General features: G+C 37.7%; 2 protein-coding genes across 3 annotated transcripts in view; one reads left to right on the top strand and one right to left on the bottom strand.

Moving 5' to 3' along the window:
* LOC121295045 (transmembrane protein 263-like) overlaps window positions 1-7,953 on the top strand; it is a 48,677-nt gene extending 40,724 nt beyond the window's left edge. For both annotated transcript variants that reach the window (XM_041219338.1, XM_041219337.1), the window contains one exon: window positions 5,879-7,953. In XM_041219338.1, the coding sequence (XP_041075272.1) occupies window positions 5,879-6,165 (287 nt within the window). In that variant the 3' untranslated portion in view covers window positions 6,166-7,953. The remainder of the gene's footprint in view (window positions 1-5,878) is intronic.
* A 3,417-nt stretch (window positions 7,954-11,370) lies between these two features.
* On the bottom strand, window positions 11,371-17,364 carry LOC121294449 (carbohydrate sulfotransferase 1-like). The gene is made up of 2 exons (XM_041218138.1): window positions 16,971-17,364; window positions 11,371-14,156 (listed from the first exon to the last, which is right to left on the bottom strand). Exon 2 carries the CDS (start codon window positions 14,110-14,112, stop codon window positions 12,850-12,852), a length of 1,263 nt encoding a protein of 420 aa, XP_041074072.1. The 5' UTR covers window positions 14,113-14,156; window positions 16,971-17,364; the 3' UTR covers window positions 11,371-12,849.
* Window positions 17,365-22,321: the final 4,957 nt, after the last annotated feature.

The raw sequence follows: 22,321 nt of genomic DNA on the forward strand, positions 1-22,321 counted from the left end.
TAATAATAATAATAATAATAATAATAATAATAATAACAATAATAATAAAGGCATTGCAGCTGTTTCACTTACTGAGTATTTTTGTTAAGTAGGGTCTTTTTAAGCTCAGTTCTTTTGGTAATTTTGAAGTATAAATTGTGTCTGATAATCTGTATTTTCCAGATTGACACCTATGGTTCAACTCGGTGCTCAAGATCCATCACCATCCATGTCTCAAACAGTTTCTGCTGAAATGTCATCAATTTGGATTAAGAAGTCCAAATTAAGAAGTGACTTTGCTTGTGGCTGTGATGACATTCTGTCCACGGATTGGCTCTCTATCTAGAGACCTGGCCCTCACCAACAGCTACAGTATTAGTCAGTCCTATGGTTTGGATTGCATTTCAGCAGGGATTGTTTCGTCTTAATGATACACAATGACAGAACAATCTTGTGTTAAGTGTCTTTCTTCAATTTTATTTTTCATTTAAAAAGTCATACGATATGCAGTTCTGGATGCGTTTTTGAAGAGCTGATTTCTTATATTAGGCAGAGTGGTTGGTGCAGCTGATTAAAATGACCACCCAATATACTGTTACTTGGAACAATGCTAGGATGTTTTTCAATTAACCAGATTTGGATATAATTAATGCATTCACCTTCAAATCAAGGATTTACTTCTCTATAGATTAAGCCGCATTTGCGGTGCTATTTTGTTAGACTTGTTAGACAAAGACTTTTGAACCAGATGATCACAAAAAAAAGGCAAAATACTTTTTTTCCTCCCTGCATATTACTTCATGAGATTAAAAAAATGTGAATACTTAATGTGTAACACACAAGCTCAGCTATTATAAGGAACAATCCATCGTCTAATGATAAGATTTACCTAGTGTTCTGCGTTTCCGGTTTTAATCTTTAAAAAAGTTTATGTTACATATATTAAAATTGGGATAAAATCAGTAAAAAATTGTTTTTAATTGAAACATCTGTAAAAATGGATGGGGGGGAGGATATCTCAATATACACACTTTGCATGTGGAATATGATGCGTAGCAGTTCTGGTTTCTGATTAATAATGTCTCTGGCATGCGTGATGAAGCAGAATCTGTGCAAGTCGAAGCCATGTTTTCCCAAGTTAGTTGGTATTTTGCGAGCATTTGGGCAATCGCTGTGCTGACGGAAATAGTATCTACAGAAGGTATGAACATGACAACAGCACAAAACAAGCCAGGTTTATTTGCCTTGAAATCATAAAAAGAAAATAAATTGACAGAACTGGGTGGTGCAAGCTATCGGGAGATGCTTCAGAAATCACACTGGACATTTACATCAGTGTGTTCCATATAAGTTTACCAACTGAAGCAGCACTATTTTCTGTTAGATATTTACAATTTAAGATTGTCTGTGTTGGGCAGTGTTTTAGCTGATGGACAGACAGTACTGTCGCGACTCGCACAAAGTCACCAATACACACCTCTCTGCAATAAACATGGCTGTCCCCAAAGCACAGCGCTCTGACAAACAGTCATTCTGTGCTTTCTTTTTATTAAAGCGCATGTAAAAGCAGCATAAAAAAAGCATCCAGTTAAAAAATGTCATCTTTGTATTAGTTAGTGATAGGCAGATGTGTCAGCTGCATGAACAGCACAGTGTGTCATTTTCACTAACTACAGTGCAGAATGTACAATTTTTCTATGGGTAAATATCGGGACTTTCTTCCTATGCATTGAGACGCGGGACATTTGCTAGGAAATCGGGACTGTTGGCATCTGTGAGTATATCGTGAAAAATATAGACTGTTATGAATATAGATGAATACCTTAATAGTGGCATAGATTGACACTAAAGACGAATAATTGCTGACAGTGAGTCTAAATATTTGTGACATTACCAGTGTTGGCAGTATCACAGATATCTCTGTCACTGTGGGTTAACTCAGCCCCCCTCTCTTATGAGTGTCTACTCCTAAATAATTAATAAAGCAAAAAATACCTTGTTATCTTTAACTGTAGTTACTGAAGCATGTATCGTAGCTTGCTGATTGCTTGACTTGGCATCTAAGAAGGTGTTTGTGACATTATGATATTTCCAATGAAGTAACTTCCTGTTCCCATTTACTTAGGAGGGGCAAGACTAATTGATTCAGGACAGACTTTTTGTTTTGTTTTCTTTGTAGCCCGAGAACTTTTGTGACGGTACTGCTAACAACATCTGATCATATGAAACAGCAGAAAATAAAACTTGACTACAGCTTCAAAGTGAGTGCTGCGGTACTGCTGGCGATATAAGCGTTTTTCTCTTTTTTTTTTTTCTTTTGTGTATGAATAGCACGTTATTACTTTTTAAATGAAAGCCCCCGGACAACGGCAACATGTTCATTCGCTCACCCGTTCTTCTGAAGCACCCTGTAATATTGATTCTCCCCCCCTTTTCAGTTTCTCCAGAATAAATCAAATGTACCATGGTTCCTTTTGTCTCTGTCTTCTAGACTTGATACAGGAGAGAAGTGGTGAAAGCTTTTCATAAAATTGACCTGCAAAAGCCGTGGTAGGAAGGCTGTTTGTCCAAGCGCAGACCCTTGATTAAATTGGAGCACAGAACTGAGTGAGAATGTTAATATGTTTGAATCTATGTTTCACAGTCTCTGAATAAACCTTCATTCAAACCCCAGGTTCTCAATTTTCATATTACTGTATTCATATTAGAATTATTATAATTATTCAGTGATTTTAAGTATTAACAACCACGCATCATGCGGTTACAGAAAAGACAACTGCGATAGCTACTCACCCTAAGCTGATGCAAGACAAACCATGACATTTAAATGAACTGATTTGAATGAAAACATGTTGTTTACCGAAGCTGTGGAAGATCTTTTCCAGTTCTGTACAGCTGTGTTAGCTATCCAAAGAAGAACTCCCAAGCTTGTTAAGCAGTGAAACTTCAATTGTAATATTTCATTGGCCTGTCCTGTGGGTTAAATTTTAGTTACAGTGCAGTACTTTCCACACTGCAGTAGAACCAAATGCTTTTCCCCTAAAGTGTGTTTATCTGCCCTGTTCTTTTATAGGTCAGTTAAACTAACCCTGTTCACTTTACTGTGCTGGCCCAGGGTTGCCTCGGGCCAATGCATATTTAGGTCTGCAGCCCCATTCACATTTTTTTAATGGAACGATAGCTTGCACTCAGAATGGAAGAGCTATCGGGATATACAGTGATCCTTGATTTGTAGCAGATGTTTTTAATTAATATATATTTTTTCAATGCCGCACAGTTTCAATTTTATGGCATATATTTAAAAAAAACACATATTATTGACTATTTTGAATTAATGTTATGGTGTGTGACCACCGACCACAATCACATTATTCTCTCAAGAACACTGAGGTATTTAGAATGTGGGAAACAGCAACTTGCTAGTGTCCACAGGTATAAATATTTACTTTCGTAATGGATGCTTCACTCAGATTGCAAATGACTAACAGGTTGTACATACAAGGACTGACATTCACAAGACATTCGCACGACTGACCACCAAATACTACCGCTCCCTCCTAAGGAAAGACACGGCATTGAATAATAATTAATTAATTATTCAATATCCGGGTACACTTTGAATCATTTTTTACAAAAATACTCTATTATTTAACATTTATTCCATTTACAGTAAACATTCATCTAATTTACATTACTCATGTTTCTTCTCAGTTTGCATATTTGTTTAACCTGCATGGATACTGTCTTTGTTTACAAACACGATCATTAAACTATTCTATTGTTTACTCATTATTATTATCACTGTCATTAATATTCTCTAATCCCTAACCATTACAAGTAAAGACTGATCATCAGCATTACCCCTTCTCTTGGAAGATTACGGAATATATGGCTATAACAAAACTATTGTTCCACATGTAGCTATGGCAACGTCATTAAGGGAAGTGCTGTAATCTAAATACAGCAGTACACCATCATATATCAAATACACTTTGCTCAACAACATGCATGATACATAATACACTAGTATGACCAGTAGAATAACATTAACAATAATAATCACAATAACAGGCATTGGAATATTACAGTGAAAATACAATTTTTTACACTTTCAAATTCTAAGCAACTTACAAGCTTGCCAGTGTCATTAACCATAAAACAAACAAACCTAGAGCCCACGACTGGATGAAGTTAAACCCTCTGCATAATCACTTGCATGCTCATTAGAACTGAAACTGTTACATTTGCCCTGGATGTTTATTCTTAGACAAGCCCTGGTGAGAGATGATGTTTAAAGTCGCTGTGTGTGTGTGTGTGTTCATTTATTTGTAATACACAGACTGTTGCAGTGTTTTTCTTTGCAGTTTTAACAGCATACCAAAATAAATAAATAAACATACATAAAAATAAGATTGTTTAAGCCATGTGAACAAGGTGACGTCAGGATTATTAGGTGTTTGGAAGCAGTCAAATAGAAACCTTCAGAAGGAACTGAGAACATGCTTGAGGGTGGGGGTGTATTTTTTTAATTCAGGTCGTGTAAAGGGACCTTTCAATAGGCTTTGTCTGGCTAGGCAGAGTAGCTGATAAATGTGTGATGTGGTCACCACATCATGATAGCAAGGCATGGCACAGTAAATGCATCATTATGTCACATTATGCAGTTGTCCCAGGGAACCCATTTATCATTACTATTACAGTTTTACAGATGGGGAAATTGGGGAGGGTGTCTGTGTGTATAATGAATTACTAACTTCACAATCTGAAATCAATGATTTTATTTGTAAAGCAGTCCTGTGGATCCAGCTGTGAGGTGTTTTTATTTATTTTTTTGCAGGGGGAGGGCGGGGTTGTCAGCATCTTAAATAGTCATTCATTATTGTTGCTTGCGAAGATATATTACAAAAAAAAAAAAACATCTAGAAAAAGACTAACGTCACGTCCTGGTTTAAATTCTACTCGCTCATTAATGAATGCAAACATATTTTCAGAAATAAGTTACAGTAGTTAAAAAATAGTGTGCTGTGCATACTTTGTCTTTATTTTTTCAAGCATGATGATTAGGAGATAATCTAATTCTAGTAACTGCTGGTTTAACATTGTTTTCAGTTGCTGTAGTAGTTGATTTTTTTTTTTTTTTTTTTTTTTTGTGAGTAGGAATGCCGGTATAACACAGAATTACTGTTTAATAAAATGCAGTGGCACACACAAACCAATAATGCCTCATACCCCAGAGGCTTGCAATTGAATGCTAGGCTCTTCACTGTACTTTCTGCATCAGCCAAGGTAAAGCATGCCTTTCAGACATTTCCTTAACAGTATCCCAAGAACATTAGGGTTAAAAGGGATCTTTCTATAGGCTGTAAGAAAGTGTGTATCTAAATATATTCTTCAGGACCCCCTGCAGTGTTTACAAGAAACACACTACTACGTTTTGCTGTATCTGGTGTTGTCCCATGTCCCAACAAATACAAACAACACGGGACACAATGTAATGGCACTTCTTGTAAACTTTGCAGGGTATTATTTAACACATTAAGGGGATATTCAGAAAGTGTTTCTTGATTTAATTCACCTGGGACTTTAAACCACTACATGTGTATTTTTGTTTTCATTCAGTTGGGCTAAGATTACTATTTCCAGGCACTCAAAACTTTATTGATATTCAGCAGTATTTACCAAATATCTTTCAGAAAAATGTGCTTACCTCAGGTAATCACAGTCACCCCTGGGTTCACCTCATTGGCAAATATTAATATTTAATTAGCAAACCTTCAACCGGATTGCTTAGAGTCAACTTGTGATTAAAGTTAAGCTGTTTTAGAGGGAACAATATCTTCGTGTAAAATAATAAATGTGTGCTTACACTGTTGTTGTTGTTTTTTTTTTTGTCTTTCAGATTCTGACAAAGACCACCCAAAAGCAGAGTCTGGAGTGATCTGGAGAGTAACGGGAGGCCTCTTCAATATGACCCGGGGAGCTGTGGGAGCCACTCTAGGTGGGGTTGCCTGGGTTGGCATCAAAAGCTATGAGCTCACCAAGACAGCAGTGACGAGCGTGCCTGCAGCGGGTGTCGGTTTGGTGAAAGGAAGCGTCTCCATGGTAACTGGAGGAGTTGGGGCTGTGGGCTCCGCTGTCGCCAGCAAAGTTCCCTTCACACCAAAGAAGAAGGACAAGTGTGATTAAATCATGTGTGCTGTAATCTGTGTTTCTTTATTTTTGGATACATCTGGGATACACCTGAGTATAGATAAGTGACTGTACCAGGGTAGGTACTGACTGAGAAAGTGACCAGCAGGATGTATTAGCTTTCTTTTAAGGTAGTCTATCCCTGCAGTGCTATTGTCATTTCACTATAAAAAATAAGATCTCCTTTCTTGCTTAGTACTTGTACAAGTTTCTAGACAGAAAGAAAAATACAATAAAAATGTGTTTGAAACTTTCTATATGAACCTAAGAGACATACAAATGAACCAACACAGTGCACACGGTTTGCTAAATTACTGTTTACAGATAATTATTTTGCTAAATCTGGATTCTGATGGGTGGCGGGGGAGGGAGGGAGCGAGCTTACAGATTTTAATCTGTCCCCAGGATGCCTCATCATATTTTCAATTTTTGATGGGTTTTAAAGTAGGACACTGCCAACTCGTTCTCATGCACGTTAATATCCACCGACTGATCTTTTGCCTCGGACCAAATTGAAAAATAAAACTCTTGGGCTAGACGAGGCTCTCCGATCTACAGTACAGCCAGGCTTGCTAGTGAAGTGAGACTCGTGGAAATGCTATGCACAATATCCTTGTTCTAGGGAATGAGCTACAGTCCCTGAGACTTACATTTTGAAAATAAACCTTCCATGTTCACAAGGCTTTATAATGAACACCCTTATGTCTGTCAGTTTAGAAGTGCCTTCTGATCTTAGAATGCATCCCTTTTATGACCGAACATCCTGAAACATATATATTATACATAGCCCTAGACACCTTGCTTTGTCGTGTAATGCATCTTCATGTACCTACTAATGTATTTTTAACGCTGTGCCTCCTTCCAGTAGAAGTGGACCAGGCACAGAATTCAACATACTGTATACAATCTTAGTAAACTTACTTTGAAATATTGAGCAGCATATTCGTTTAGTTAGTTAGAACATTCAAATGTTTTCATGGTACCAGAGATCTGTTTTTTTGTTTTGTTTTGTTTTCAATTGTTTAAGCATCGCAAGGGTGAACATACCCAGTGTGTGGGTAAGATTTGAGGGTATGGGAAAATATTAATGTTATTCCGTAACCTTGTGTACACTGTTTTTGCATATATGCATTTTAATGTGCCTATGTCGTTTAGCGAAATGGTGAAATGTGCTACTTTTCCCTTGGGGTTAATTACATCAAATGGTTTGACATTCGAGGAATTAATACAATTCCAGTCGGAGAAGTGGGTATTCACGAGTGTTAGTGATACAAAGAAATACAGTGTGTTCTTTTAAAAGAGGGATTTACTGAAGCTGAGGAATCTACTATGTTAGCTCCATTGTTAGGAGAGCTTTCCTCTACAACATGGTCTTTTCTCAGTCCTGTTAAAATACGACAAAAAGGACAATGTGATGTTTGGTGTATTTTTATTGTTTTATTTTCATTCCTGATCCAATTACTTTATCTACTTATAAGTCACTGTGATTTTTGTTCATTAGGTAGTAATATTTGCAATGGAACTCTCTGGTTCAGCATGTTAGTAATGTACATTGCATGCTTATGAGGCTGTAGCTATGTATATACACATATATATATTCTATATATGTTTTTCTTCCAAGATTTTGTGTCTTTTCCTGTTCTACACATAAAGGCAACGTAGGGAATATTGTAATGTCGACTCTAGTACTGTAAATCAAACTAAAAGAGCATTTAGATTTTGTCAATTATAGAACTATTTTTGCAAACCTGATGCTGTATTCTATTAAATAAACTTTAATCTGTATTTTAATGGATTGTCTTTAATTACATTTCCAATTATGACATAGGTATTTGTTTATACATTATTGAATATACATGTTCCAGTGATCCAAAGACTGGGTTTGTTTATAACAAACGAAGACCCGAAATGCATCATATGGGATAGCTGGCCATCTGATTTATGTCAGGTTTTTCTGAAATGATATATAAAATTATAAGTGATTTAAAAGTTGTTTTTTGCTTTCATGTGGGAATGGAGATGCAGTTGGCATGGAATTGTGCCCTTGTGCAATACAGAGGAATCTGAGTGCTGTGTTACAGGACTGAAACAAGAAGGGAGAATGCTTTGTATTCTGATCACACACACAAGGCTGTGTCCACGGCTTGACCTTTTCAAAAGGGGCTTCTAAAAAATAATAGTCTTGCTTCTTTCTTTTGCCCCATCTAACGGTTCACAATTTGACAAACCTGAGTTGCTTCCCACTGTAGCTGATTTTACTCTTGTTTAACTTGAGGACGTATTTTCCAAGCCGCTGATCTATTTCTTAGCTTTCTTTTTATTTCCCTGCCTGCCGCTCTAAAGAAAAAAAAAAAAAAATATATATATATATATATATATATATATATATATATATATAGATATATATATATATATATATATTCCTCTCCTCCCCATGACCTTTCCTTCCTATATTTCCTCTTGTTTTTCTGTTCTTGCATCAGATTTCAGATTGCTCCATTCCCTTCCTGTGTGCTTTTCATTTCCCTCAGGTATTTTATTTTTAGTTTTATTTCCCATCTCTGTGTATTAGCGTTCCCTGTCCGGGTTTATATTGTTATAACTTTGTCTGATTTGCTTATCCCTTGAACAAGCAAATCAGCCAGATTGCAGTCTGTTCACAATGTAAATGCTATGGCCACTGCTAGGAATTCCCTCCAACTCTGATCTCCATTGCATCTCTGTCTGTCTGTCTGCCTTGGATCTATTCAGTTTTTGTGGCATCTTACTGAGACAATAAGCAGTGCCCGCTGTTAGCATTAAGGATACACAAATCATTATTTAGATGACTATTTACAGTGAAACATCCACGGTATTCCATATTTGGAGAAGATTGCCTGCATCTTTTCAGGACCTCCTTGAGATTTAAAATAAGAAACTTGTTTATGTGAACACTTCTGAGCGTTTGTCTTGCTGTGTAACTGCACCACCTAAACGGTTTTCCCAGACTTAAGCCGCAAAGAAAAGAATGGAACACAACAACACTGCGGTGTGCTCAAGTAACTTGCCAAAGGGCAGCTGGAGCTGCCTTAGCTATGTGAATTAGAATTTGAACATATGAATTAGTGCTTCAAGCTTGAAACAGGATGTGCACATAATTTGCATGTGTGAAAATAATTATAGGCACACCTTGAGTCGGATATTTTTATCCTCCTGAAGCTTTACCATTATGTTTACAGCTGCTTACTAACTTAATACCAATTACAACGAAGAAAGAAGCAGAACAAAGTTGGGGACTAGCTGATCTCCAGCTTTAGTACGGTACTAAGGATTGTGGTTTGTTTTGGTGTGCTTCCAAACAGGAACTGAAGAGGGCCGGGGCTCAAAATCTGAGCGATTTGGTACAAATTATATTTTAAAAGTGATGTTTTTCGTAATGTTGTTTTTTTTGTTTTGTTTTGTTTTAACAAAACCTAAACATCTTAATTATTTTATTTATTTTGATTTATTCATGCTTAAGTTTTAAACTGAAAAGGGTATATTTACACACAACAAATAGGCCTACTGAATTGCCCCTTTTTCTTAATCAAAATGAGACACCCCCACAAGCACCGACAAGCTTGATTGGTGTTGTATGTAGTCTAAACATTGAATACAGTATTAATTTATTTATTTTAAATATTTAAAAAAAGAATATGCATTGCACAGGCAGAGACTGAACCCGGCACCTCCAGCGACGATCCGCTATACAAGAGAGCCGCGACACCTTACGAGTGTATTAATATTGTTATGTTGCATCACCTACCAGTTTTGACCCTTACCCCATGCATACTACAGCCTACTAATATGTAGCATTGGCTACTAAAAGCATACTTTGACACAAGTATACATATACGGACGAATTAAAACTTAAAACTTTAAATATGTTACTTCTCGGACATTAAACAATTGCAATTCTAGTCCCATGGTGAGTAATAATTTTTACATAATATGTGCGGTTTTCTCAATTTATTATTGATTCTCCAATATAGTTTATAATTTGTAATAGGCCTGTTCAAAAATAAATTCATTTTTGGCGGTAGATCTTTCTTTTTAACCACTTGTGGAAGGGATTTGATTAGTGTGGGGGTATAGTTTTCTGTGTTATAATGTCACGAAACTTATTCCAACGCTACACAAATATATAATTGCAAATTGACCCCCTTAATAGGTTGCGATGTATATAATATATATACTTATATATATATATATATATATATATATATATATATATATATATATATATATATATATACACACACACACACAAGTAATTATGTCTCTTATATTAGGTACATGGATTTGTGATTCTGAATTGTTCAGTCACAAAAGTTGTCAATACATTTGGGATATTTCACTTTTGTTTCACTTAGTACGGTACTATAAATCATTAATCTATAGAAAGGGTTAGACTAACGTAGTCTCGCAATTAGTATCCTCTAGAGGGCAGCAGCAGTTATTTTGAGGTTTGTTGCAATTGAGACCTTTTTTAGTACGCAGCTGGTGACTAACTTCAGCCGCCAAGTTCGCTGCAATTGGTATTTAACTTGCGTACTAGTTTAGTACGGAGCTGCGTACACCACGGGATCATCCCCAGTTAGTACGCTGCTTTCAGTTTGTTGCAATTGACCCAATATTACAAGGCTGCCAGTCAAATTCCCAAAACCAAAACATCCCCCCAGAAATTTATTATTATTATTATTATTATTATTATTATTATTATTATTATTATTATTATTTGTATTATTGTCACCTAAAGGTTATTGATGATGATCCTTACCTAAAAAGGAGCACAGTATTTAATGAGAATTAAATCAATTGTGTTCCATGTACTTGGGCTAAGAACTTGTTATACTTTACACGCTGTACAATATATTGGAAAACATGGACATTTGGAATGTATTTTTTTTTTTTTGGTTGTTGTTTTTTTTACACAAACACTAAAGCCCACCAGGAAATACAATATGAAAGATTGTGTGCAGGTTACAACACTGCTTTTTTTTATGGGAAAAATTATTTACAAGGTTGTTTTGGTATAATTATGATACAGTTACAGCACATTTATGTGTGTATGTGTTTGTGTACACAGACCCTAAAACATATCACACAGAAGTAATTGACATTGAAGGTTAATAATGCTTTTCATTTGGCATTCTACTGGAGTAAAAAAGACAAGACACAAAGCAGAACCATGTACTCTTTAATAAATTAAACAGTTTTGCTGCTGTACCATTACAGACCAATAAAGACATAAAACAAGACTTAAACGAACCCTGTTTAACAAGAGCCTATTTAACAGGTATAGCAGCTGGCATTTCAAAACAGAGGCAAGGGTACAAACATTACAGCCTAAAATAAAATCATATCAAGCAATATGTGCTTTCTGGGTTTTTAGGTTATTTTTTTCCCTTTCTAGTCACTGCCCAAAATGTCTTCCAAAACCTCAGCAAGATCTTTACAACCTTGTTATGAAATCCAATACCTGTGTGCCAAGATTAACACGCACAGTGGTAGACTAAGGCTTATTTTTTTTTATTTTTATTTTTTTCTGAAAATGAACTCATTTAACCACAGACTATTAATGTACTTTATATTTAGAAAAAGTAGACAGGGCTAAAACATTTACTTCATAATAGCTATAATATCCATGACAGGTGAAACCAGGAAAGAACATAACTGGAGTGCTTTATTAGTTTGTGTTCATTATTACTATAATCTTTTATAGTCATTTTTATATTGGAATGGGGTTTTTTTTGTCTTGTGGCTGACCTATGTTCTTAACTTGTTATTGCATGGGATATGACATACATATATGTCACACACAGGAGAAAAATCCACCTGTTTAAATGGAAGTTGGAATATGGCCTTCGCGTCTTATTAAAGGGGGTTGAGTGAAAATAAAATAAAAAAAAATACATAACATTTTCATAATTCATGAACTACAGAGTAGGGTTAACCTTTTAGCCCCCACCTGAAGTACTAGAGAATTCTCACAGAAATGCACTTTCTTGCTGACTTTGTTACTGTGTCCATGTTTTCACTTACAACTTTTTTTTTTTAAATAATACTCTTAAGAGAAATGTATGAATACTTCAAGTTCACAGAATCAGACTTCCAGAGAATTGTAATGGAATGTAGCTGCAGCTTACCATGGACATTTATGGTTATTTGTCTTTCTCAAAATTTATAGAACAAAAATAAGGTTTAACTGCGACATTCTGGTTTTTATTGCACATGTTTTAAAGTTTGTTGAACAGGTATTTAATAGATTTGTCACAGAATCATACTGGTCCAATTACTCAAAATGGACAAGCAACGACATTCACTTTTGTTAATGCAACAGCCAGCAAACAATTATCATTTAGAGGATAATGGTGCTTGAGTTTTGCTTCATTGTTGAGTAAACATTATGGTCCTTTTTAAAAAACATCAGACAAGGTGTGGATGCCTGCTTGTCAGTGTGTTACTGTTTTGTTTATTCTCGCAATGTAAACAGCAATTTTTAGCTTTACGCAGTTCAGAATCTATTTTTGTGCTGTTTGTAAGAAATAAGGGTATCCAAAAAGATGCCTTCAAGGTTTTGGAATCATAGTGCAAAAAATTGAAAAATAAGGCAAGTAATAAATATATCAAAAATAGTTGTCCCACAACTACAGTACAGTATTACAAAAATGGTGAAAAATTCCTTTCCTCAACCAACGTCAGGGAGGTGTTTTTAAGTTCCTCTGGGGATTCTACCATCCTGTAACCCAGTTGGTTTAGAATCTGGTGACAAACGGTCTGGGTATAGTCTACCATGTCGTAAGAGAGTTTTAACCTCCAGCTTTCAGCATTTGCTGCCGAGTCCCTTACTGTCCCGTATTTATGCTTGGCTGATAACTCATTGTTTCCTCGGGTGTTGGTTTGTATCCACTTTACCACATTACTGTCCAGGGACATTCCCAGGTATTCATAGATCTCCTTGGTTTTCTTGAGAGGGTTCCTTGCTAGATCCTCGTACCTCACCACCATGTACTTCCCTTTCAGCCAAGGTGGTCTGCTAAGCCCAGTGGAGACGGAATTCAGGAAATCCTCACAGACCATCGTCAGCTGGGACAAGTCCAAGTTGTACGGTTTCCTGCCGCTAGCCCTCCAGATCCTCCACAGTCTGTAGGTATCTCGGAAGGTTTCGATCCTTGAGGCCAGGATCCCCCTGGGATCTCGAACCAGCTGTATAATTTTTAGGTTTAGCCGAGGGTCTTCCACCAAAGCCCTGATATCGTTGATTTCTGGAACCCTCACTATTTTTATGGCAACATGTCTCCGGTCTTTGCAGGAATCCGTGGCCAAGGTAATGTTTAGAGCAGCACATTTTTTCACACAATCCCCTTCTTCGATGTTGACCTCGCTGGGATGGAAAGCGTCGCACACTGGCGGCGAGCACAACGCTTTGCTCGCTCCTCTTCTGAAGAGTTTGTCCGTCGTGTGGTTCACCGGTTGAGGTTTGATGTAGCTTTCCAGAAAGTACAAGTCGCAGTCATACAGACTTCTCAGGAGGTCACGACTGGCACCCAGCATGACCCTCCTATCCGCAGTGTTTTTGCTGTGGGACAGCCGGGGAATTAGAGTTGTCTGCACGTGGTAAAGAGGCTCAAACAAGTAAAACACATCGGAATGTTGATTAAATAGTTGCCCAATAAAAGAAGAACCACTTCTGGTGGTAGCCAGGATTAGAATATGCGTCTTCCTGGTGATATTGTAAGTAAAGGAAGGATACTCATCACAAAGTCTGTCAAAGGAATCAGTTTCTTGTCCTAAACCACAGTTCTGTGGATTAGGCACCGGGCAGATCTGGAAGGGCTTAGCTGTAAATGTCCTGATTGCTGTGTACTGAATCGCTATGGAAGCCAAGGCAAGCAGGAGAACAGCCTTCCAGGAACATTGCATGGCTGAACGCCTTCATTTAGACTCTGAGACCTGTTTTTTTAAATCTGTGATGCAAACAGGAGGGAAAAAAAGGGATTGTGGAAAAAGACAAATAAACACAGCACAGAAAGTCTATTCATGTTTTGCAGTAAACAGGCGTAACAGGAAAAAAAGACTCTCCAAAACACATTTAATTCCCCCAAAAGCAAGGCAGAATTGGTTCTCTGTCAGAAATGTTTAACCTGTGGTAACTTCTGTGATGACTTAATGAACAAGAATTGATGTACACCGCTCAGCTGTTTCTGTTCGTCTGCGTTTTGTCTGCAAAAGGTTTTGCATCGTTCTATAGCCTTTATAAAGTGTCAAGCACAGACGCCACTTCACAGATGAATAACAGAAAGGAATTGTCATAAAGTTTGTATTAAATGTAAGCTGTTACCAAAGATGCAACCTTATACAGCTGTGGTCAAAAGTTTTGCACCAACTAGGATTTTAGCATTGAGGTGTTACTTAAAAATAAAACTATATGAACATAATTTAGACGTTTTATTTAACAGCATTTAATCAAAGAAAATTATTACAAAATATTGCAAAAATCTACTGGAAGCCATAATAGTAGTACAGTGTTTCACGTTAGATTTTGAAATGTCACATTTTTCAATTTTTGCCAATTTTTCGTTAAGTATATGGGAAACTACAAATCAGTAAGTAATTCAAGCTGTTAACAGAACGTTATTCAGCCGGTTTCATTCAAGTTTATGTAGCTAAATTTGTTGATTTAATAGGCTGATGCTAAACTTTTGGCCATAGTTGTAAATGTAATATTAATAAGAACCACATGACTGAATTATAAAATACTTTGATAATTAAAAGCAAATAGTAATGTAAGGTGCTTGCTTTCCTGCAATTATATGAAACAGAATACTCATTAATACTGGCATCAATAACCCTCCAAAGTCATGAAGGGTATCCTGCTTGCTAGGAACATAATCTGGTATATTATTGATTGAGTATTTTTGGATAAGCCTTCAGGGGATTCTCTAGCAAGTGGGTATCACTGGGCGCTAATTACCATGATAATAAACAAGTACTACTGTTGCTTATCTCTTAGCATAACGTATGAATTAATTTGTATGATTTAGCTCAGATCGGTGACAGAACCTAATCAGACAAAGACAATATTGAAAATACTATGGAAAATGAATGGCTATTTAGATCAGCTGGTAAACTTTTAATACAAAATGCTCTATACAAAGACTTATTAATAGCATTTTAAATAAGGAACGAAACAGCAGTCCAAATTAAACTCTTGTTCTTGGCTTTTTGACAACATTTAGTGTTTTCTGGGAACCTAAAGTCCAGTACAGTTAGTGTGAATGGTTTGTGCATTGATCTGCATTAATCACATCGCTGTGGATAATGCAGTTCGGGTTCTTCAATGGGTAATGCTTTTAAAATAAACTGCTGAGGAGCGCCAGGGTTCACTAGGTTAATGCACTAACACTTCACATTGCCGCTGTCGTCTCTACCAAACCCTGTCCTGCTGGATAAACAGGGATAACTAATTACAGTAACATGTATTACTATTATGAAACTATCGCTTCTCATTTGGTTTGGTCAGATTCTGTAAATAATGTAGATGATCAACAGACAGCAGTAAAACTGTGATTAATACTGTCAACCAACTATTAAACCCGCTGTTAGTACAGTATTATAGGATTCTGCAGCGTCAACACCCCGATTTGAACGATCTCTGCACAGAATTGCGCTCAAAACTGACAGCATCATGAGTGATGAAGGTTCAGATGACAAAGACGTGGAGTTCGGTGGTTTCACATCAGATGACAGACTTCGCAGTCTGATTTGATTACGCTTTCCTATAACGCTACAATCCATATTTTTGATGATGTATTTATTTTTAGACACTGCAATCGTTTGTATTGCACATTTTAATGCTATAGTGTTACTTTGGATGCTACGTTGATTTATTACTTCGTGTTGTGTTTTCACGCTGGACACTCCAATTTCTTATTGACAAAGTATTAATTCTTCCTCCGTCATTTTGGATACTGCTTCACCGCGCTGGACCACGTGCATTGAAGCTGTTCTCTGATTGCTCAAGTTGACGGACGTATTGTATTCGCCTCTGGTGTGAAAGGTCTAATCAAATGTATAGGTTCTATACATTTGATACAGCCCTGCACAGTCACGCATGCTGCACCGCGTCTGGTGGGTAGCAGTCAGAATTGCATACGTGGTCTATCTACCTAATGTTATTAATGCCTGCAATGTCCACGCTTTTTGTGCAAATTATTAAATAGCACTGTTCCACTTTGACATACATTTACATTTTTTAGTTTTGACTGTATGACATTGTTGGGGGTCGAACATTCATGAACGAATCAAGAAAAAGTCTCACTTTATGTATTTTGTTTATTATTTTTTTAATCGATATCATTTTTGCCTTCTTATTCGAAAACCTGCTTTTGAGATGCTGGAATATCACTGGTGGTTCGCTACTTTCACACCTGTATCATTGTAAGGTATGCTGGCAAAACGGTAAACTCGATCATCACATGAGTGAGGTGAGGTGTCTATTGGTTACTTGAACCCGCTGCACTTAAAGATCAACTAAGCTTTGTTACATAAAATATGTCATCAACTGGTATGGAATTATTTATACATTCCTATATTTAGCACAAATACAGAACCATATCAAACACGCTCACACAACCTGGTACTAACATTCCATTAACTATCTAAATCATATCTGATCGTTTTTATTAAATATATACATATATAAATACATACCTACATACATAAATAAATAAACAAACACATACATACATACATACATTCGTCTTTTGTTATATACTTGCCTTATTTTAGTTCTGTAGCAGAAAAGGGATCTAGTGATCTGCGCAAGAAGACTGCAGCCGTCCAGTTGGGTGTAGTAGAGACTGGCAGAGATTCGGTCCCATTTCTTGTATTATGGGCATCACTGGAAAGCATCTGTCTTGCGTACCCACTTCTTCCATCCGAGGAGGAAAATAAGTGAAATTCCTACACGCTAGCCCTGGGTGGTGCTGCTACTCTCGGATGAGGGGGGTCATGTGTAGTTATCAAAAAAAAAAAAAAAAAAAAAAGACGCGATTATTAGTGTAGCATTAGAAAGATAAGGGAAAACAGCTGATTTTGAATCTAAACATCCCCTTCTAACCTCTTCTAAACTATTGCGTAGGAGTTGCTGTGTCAGTATTTAAGGATCATCTCTCTCTCTCTCTCTCTCTCTCTCTCTCTCTCTCTCTCTCTCTCTCTCTCTCTCTCTCTCTGTCTCTCTCTCCCATCTCTCCCCATCATCTGCCTCTGCGTGGTGCTAAAGATTCACCATGTGTAACACTTTGGCCTTTTTACATATCCATGGCCTTTTTACATATCCATGGCCTTTTTACATATCCATGGCGTTTAATACTACTGTACATATTTCAGCAGTTGACAGCTTTGGTGTGTTTTTTTTATTGTTTTAATGTCTGTGCAAATAAACCCTTTTTGATTACTTTATGACAGTTTGTCCCTGTTTGATTTAAATCTGGACATACATTGAGGTGTATTGTTCGCCAGACTGAGTTAGTTAAATCTCTACTGGGGATTGGGTTAGCAGGGAAGCGTCCTAGTGCCAATTTATTTATTTATTTATTTATTTTTAAAGTCCTACTTTAGCAGATACGTTTGTAAAAATTGTATTGTTATTTATATATATATATATATATATAATCTTTATTGTGCAGTTACACAGCGCTTCCTCCAGTTTCACCTGAGGAAGACACAGCCAAAACAAAGATACAGATCATTGTCTGTTTTTTTGGCAAGGCCCTATCCTATGGTGGCTAACTTTTACAATACAAAAGAACTAAAACAGCTTTCATAGCAACTTTCTTGCAGGTTCCATGTGCTTTTTGGGGGAATGCACCACATCTGTAGCAGTAACTCATAGGCTGCCCTACAGATTTATGACTTGCTCATGTTTTCTTTTTGTTTTTTTAATAAGGTCTTAGTCAATTTCCTACATCCTTCTATGAACAAGTTTGTGAAGTTGTCATGGATAACCTTAATTTGTCTTTCTAAACAGGAGCTCCAGGACCATTGTCGTTTGTCTGGAGCACACACAAACAATTTCATTGCATGTCGTGTTGTCATTTTTACTAGAACAAGCGTTTTTCATAGTGAATAAACTGTATAGATAGGAACCGACAGCGAACACTCAACTAATTCATAACAAAACAAGTTCCTTAGCTACAGTAGCTAATAACACATGCAGCATCCAGCTACAAATCTATTAGATTTGTAAAACTCTTATTATGATTCTGTATACAAATAGTAAATAGTCACCTTTTTTTTCTAAACAAAAGCAGGTCACAAAAATGAATATAGCAGCAACAGTATTATTAATTTATAGGTTTGATTATACAATGCAAAAGGTTGCAATAAGTTGGAACTTTAATACAGAACACAAGTATGCATCTTCATTGTGAGGTTCATTAATGCATTTTACATTAAGGAAAACATAATGTGATATAATTCACAGTGGGTTTGAAAGCAGTCCCCTTGAGGGAAAACAACCTATTTATTTATGTGCATGTAGGTGGGCTAATAATGAAAAAAGAAAGCAGGATTCCTTAAACCGCAAAACAGAGTGAAAAGTAAAAAAAAAATGGTTATCTTTCAAGTATATGGGTCATATTAAAAAAAATAAAAATACATACATTTTGGAAATTAAAGGTAAAATCTTCCAAAATATGTAGAAAGCAAGAGGAGAAACGAGGTTTGTAAACCCTGCCATGAATATTTATTATTATAGCCCACGTGGAATATTGGCTGCTGAAGGCTACATTGAAATGGAACACCTCCCTGTTGGATAGTTAAAAACGGGCCACTGTCTGTACACGGGCAAGCATGTTTTGAAAAGTATGCCCTCAAATATAAAAAGTCTAAAAAAAAAATTGAAAATATTTGACAACTATAACGAACTACTTAAAAATCTAGTTCTAATAAGCATTTTACTTCTGAGTAAGTCTTTATTTAACCAATTCTTAACAGGCTATGTAAAGCCTCCCTACCTCCTCTACATTATTTTAAAGTGTGATTATTTGTCATGCGTTTTTAAGCTGTCCAAGTGATCTATGTCCATAGCTGTCGATATGGTGGGCATACTGACCATTCAGAAACATAAAACTGTGTTTGTATCCAGTCCAGGAAAGCAGGAGTTGTAGCCTGGACCACAGCCCTTGATTTTTCTATCTCCTGTCTGCACTATAACTTTGCACACCCATTTAGTATAAAAATGAACGTGTGGAGATTTCAGATCACCTGGGAACTGATATTCAAACATTGAAAGACATGGTTTCTTCTGAAGGTAACCTGGACCTGTTGTAAAAGCAAAAGTTAATGACAGCCTCCGTGTGATATAAAAATGTCAGGTAATTTTATTAAATATACTGTGCAAAAAAATATGCTCCTGTTCCTTTTTCTTCTTTTATCAACATTGTTCAACAGTAAATGGCCACAACTTGATTGTTTAAGTGAACTACTTTATTGAAATTTAATGGTAGACACAATATTAACAGTCTATGTATTAACGTACTTGAATTTCTAAAACAATATAAAAGAATACTTCTCGATTTGTTTTCATCAGCTCAACCACAGACAAGCTGCAAAACAAATCCATGCAAATTACTGAAGTGAAAGACCAGAATGTCAGATTTTAAAAGTTCCTCAAAGGTAAGATGGGCATCATTTTCAATTGACTCATCTCCCTGTCAGGTCTGGGTTAGCAAGGAGCAGAGAGTAGTTAAAGTGTCTCTCCCTTTACATAGTCTGGTGCTTCAGCTCAAAAGTAGTGAAGTCTTGTCTCTGAGATGGGGAGTGGGAGGAATGAAGGTATTCTTTTCATATGCACGGTACTGGCTCTTGTTGGGATTTGAAACCTCACAAAGGATCCTTTGAATAATATTTTTGGATATCACGCAAAGATATATTTTAAAATGCCAACACTGTGAGCAGTTCAGTCCATTGGACGTGAAATAAATTATAGCATAGAGATGTAATTTTTTAAAGAACTACTAAACAGGGTGTGACCCTTTATTTATAATGAAACCCTAAGCTGTGTTTTTGAAGCCCTTTTCTTTTAAAAAGTTCTGTAAGCCGTCACTGCTTTATGACATCACTCTGGGAATCCTGGGCTGACAGCCAGAATACCAATAGAAGAAACATCCAGGAATAATGCAACTCAGTCCTAGGCTCATCTGTATTTAATTGGGAAAGCAACAGAGATGAGGAGAAACACAGCTCTTGTTACAGGCCAACTGGACCAATTAGTGACAGGATGTGGGTTGTCTCACAGGGTCATTTAAAGGCTTTCTGTAGCCATTCATAACGGATTTCATGGGGTTCCTGTTAGCTTATAGTAGTCCAGCAGTATCCCATTCTTCTGCCTGATAAAATGGTCATTTTCAGCGAAACGAGTTCACATACTTCATCTCGGAGCTTACAGTTTTACAGTATTAATGACGATTTATTTTAAACTCAACCAAATGGTCAATGGTACAGTAATTGTTTCTGTATAAGTTTTGGGATTAGATTTATGTTTCTGATCCAAGGTAGTGCAGCCTAGATATCATCTTCAACTTTGCCTTGGGATGCATGGACTTACTTTTATGCAATTCAAACCATCCCATCAGCAATGCAGTGATACACTACAATGCAAATGCAAAATGGTAGTGCAAGAGCAATGGCAAGAGACCTTGGTGGATAAGACATGACACATTAATATATTAGCATATTGTATATTGTAGCATAAACTACAAACATTACAACACATAAGTAACCATTTCAAGCACATTTTTAAAAATACATGCAAGTCGTTGTAGAAGGTTTCCCATGTTCATACATGCCATCTGCTGTAGACTGACTGTGTTTCATTTCTGTAATATTGGATCCACTCCAGCAACTCAATTAAATAAATTGAAACCAGCAAGGCATATTAAAATGGAACACATAACTATTTTGTTAGTTGTAAACTCATGGTAACAATTACAGTGTTTATGCCTAGTTTACTTCATTCAAAATGCAAATACAGGGCCTTTAAACAAGCTGCAAGACTTCCCTGTATAATTACTTCTGTCCTGTTAGCGGGCCTGTCAGAAGTGGGATAGCGCCACCTAGAGGCTCAGAGCAGTATTTATTTATTTATTTTTTTTTTTTGGAAAAAAAAAAATGGGAAAGAAGAGCAGACAGCGGCAAAGGCAGGAAAAGCAGCAGCTGAAGAAATGTAAGCTGCTGCAGCCACCGCTGGAGGACCCGGCCAGCCTCTTCCCCTGGTGTTCCTGGTGCGGTAAGGAGGACCATCGTTGGCGGTCCTGCCCAGACGTGCCACCGGCAAACTGGTGTGGCCGGTGTGAGGAGGACGGCCACAACTGGGCAGGATGCCCCTACAACCAGGCCCAGGAAGAGGTGCCGTGTTCACCCCGGGCATCAGGGGCCACCCCACTACCTCTAGCACCACCACCTTCACCACCGTCCCAGGAGATCTGGGACTGGTTGATGCACCCTGAGGCAGACCTCGTCCACGATCTCCCCATAGTTATCAACACGCTGTGGCGTCGAGATGGGGAGAGGTGGGAACAGTGGGAGGAACAGCACCACCCGGCCTCCTTCCCAGAGATTGCCCTCATGGTGGTTAATTACCTGGCGGTAGACATGGGAGATCCACCGGTCACTCCAATAAAGAGAGGTGAGCCGCCTTCCCGAGAGCCAGAGAGGGGTGAGCCGCCTTCCCGAGAGCCAGAGAGGGGGAGGAGCTGCCGTCGCTCCCAGAGCCAGAGAGGGGAGGAGGATCTGCCGTCGCCCCCAGAGCCAGAGAGGGGTGAGGAGCCGCCGTCGTCCCCAGAGCCAGAGAGGGGTGAGGAGCTGCCGTCGCTCCCAGAGCCAGAGAGGGAGTGAGGAGCCTCCGTCGCTCCCAGAGCCAGAGAGGGGTGAGGAGCTGCCGTCGCTCCCAGAGCCAGAGAGGGAGGAGGAGGAGCCTGCCGTCGCTCCCAGAGCCAGAGAGGGAGGAGGAGCCGCCGTCACTCCCAGAGCCAGAGAGGGAGGAGGATCTGTCGTCGCTCCCAGAGCCAGAGAGGGAGGAGGATCTGCTGTCGCTCCCAGAGCCAGAGAGGGAGGAGGATCTGCCGTC

This window comes from Polyodon spathula, chromosome 19, assembly GCF_017654505.1.
Source record: "Polyodon spathula isolate WHYD16114869_AA chromosome 19, ASM1765450v1, whole genome shotgun sequence".
In the NCBI taxonomy this organism is placed as follows: domain Eukaryota; kingdom Metazoa; phylum Chordata; class Actinopteri; order Acipenseriformes; family Polyodontidae; genus Polyodon; species Polyodon spathula.

What these genes read in the sequence shown, in the direction of transcription:
- LOC121294449 (XM_041218138.1), bottom strand. Translation starts at nt 14,112, where the DNA reads ATGCAATGTTCCTGGAAGGCTGTTCTCCTGCTTGCCTTGGCTTCCATA.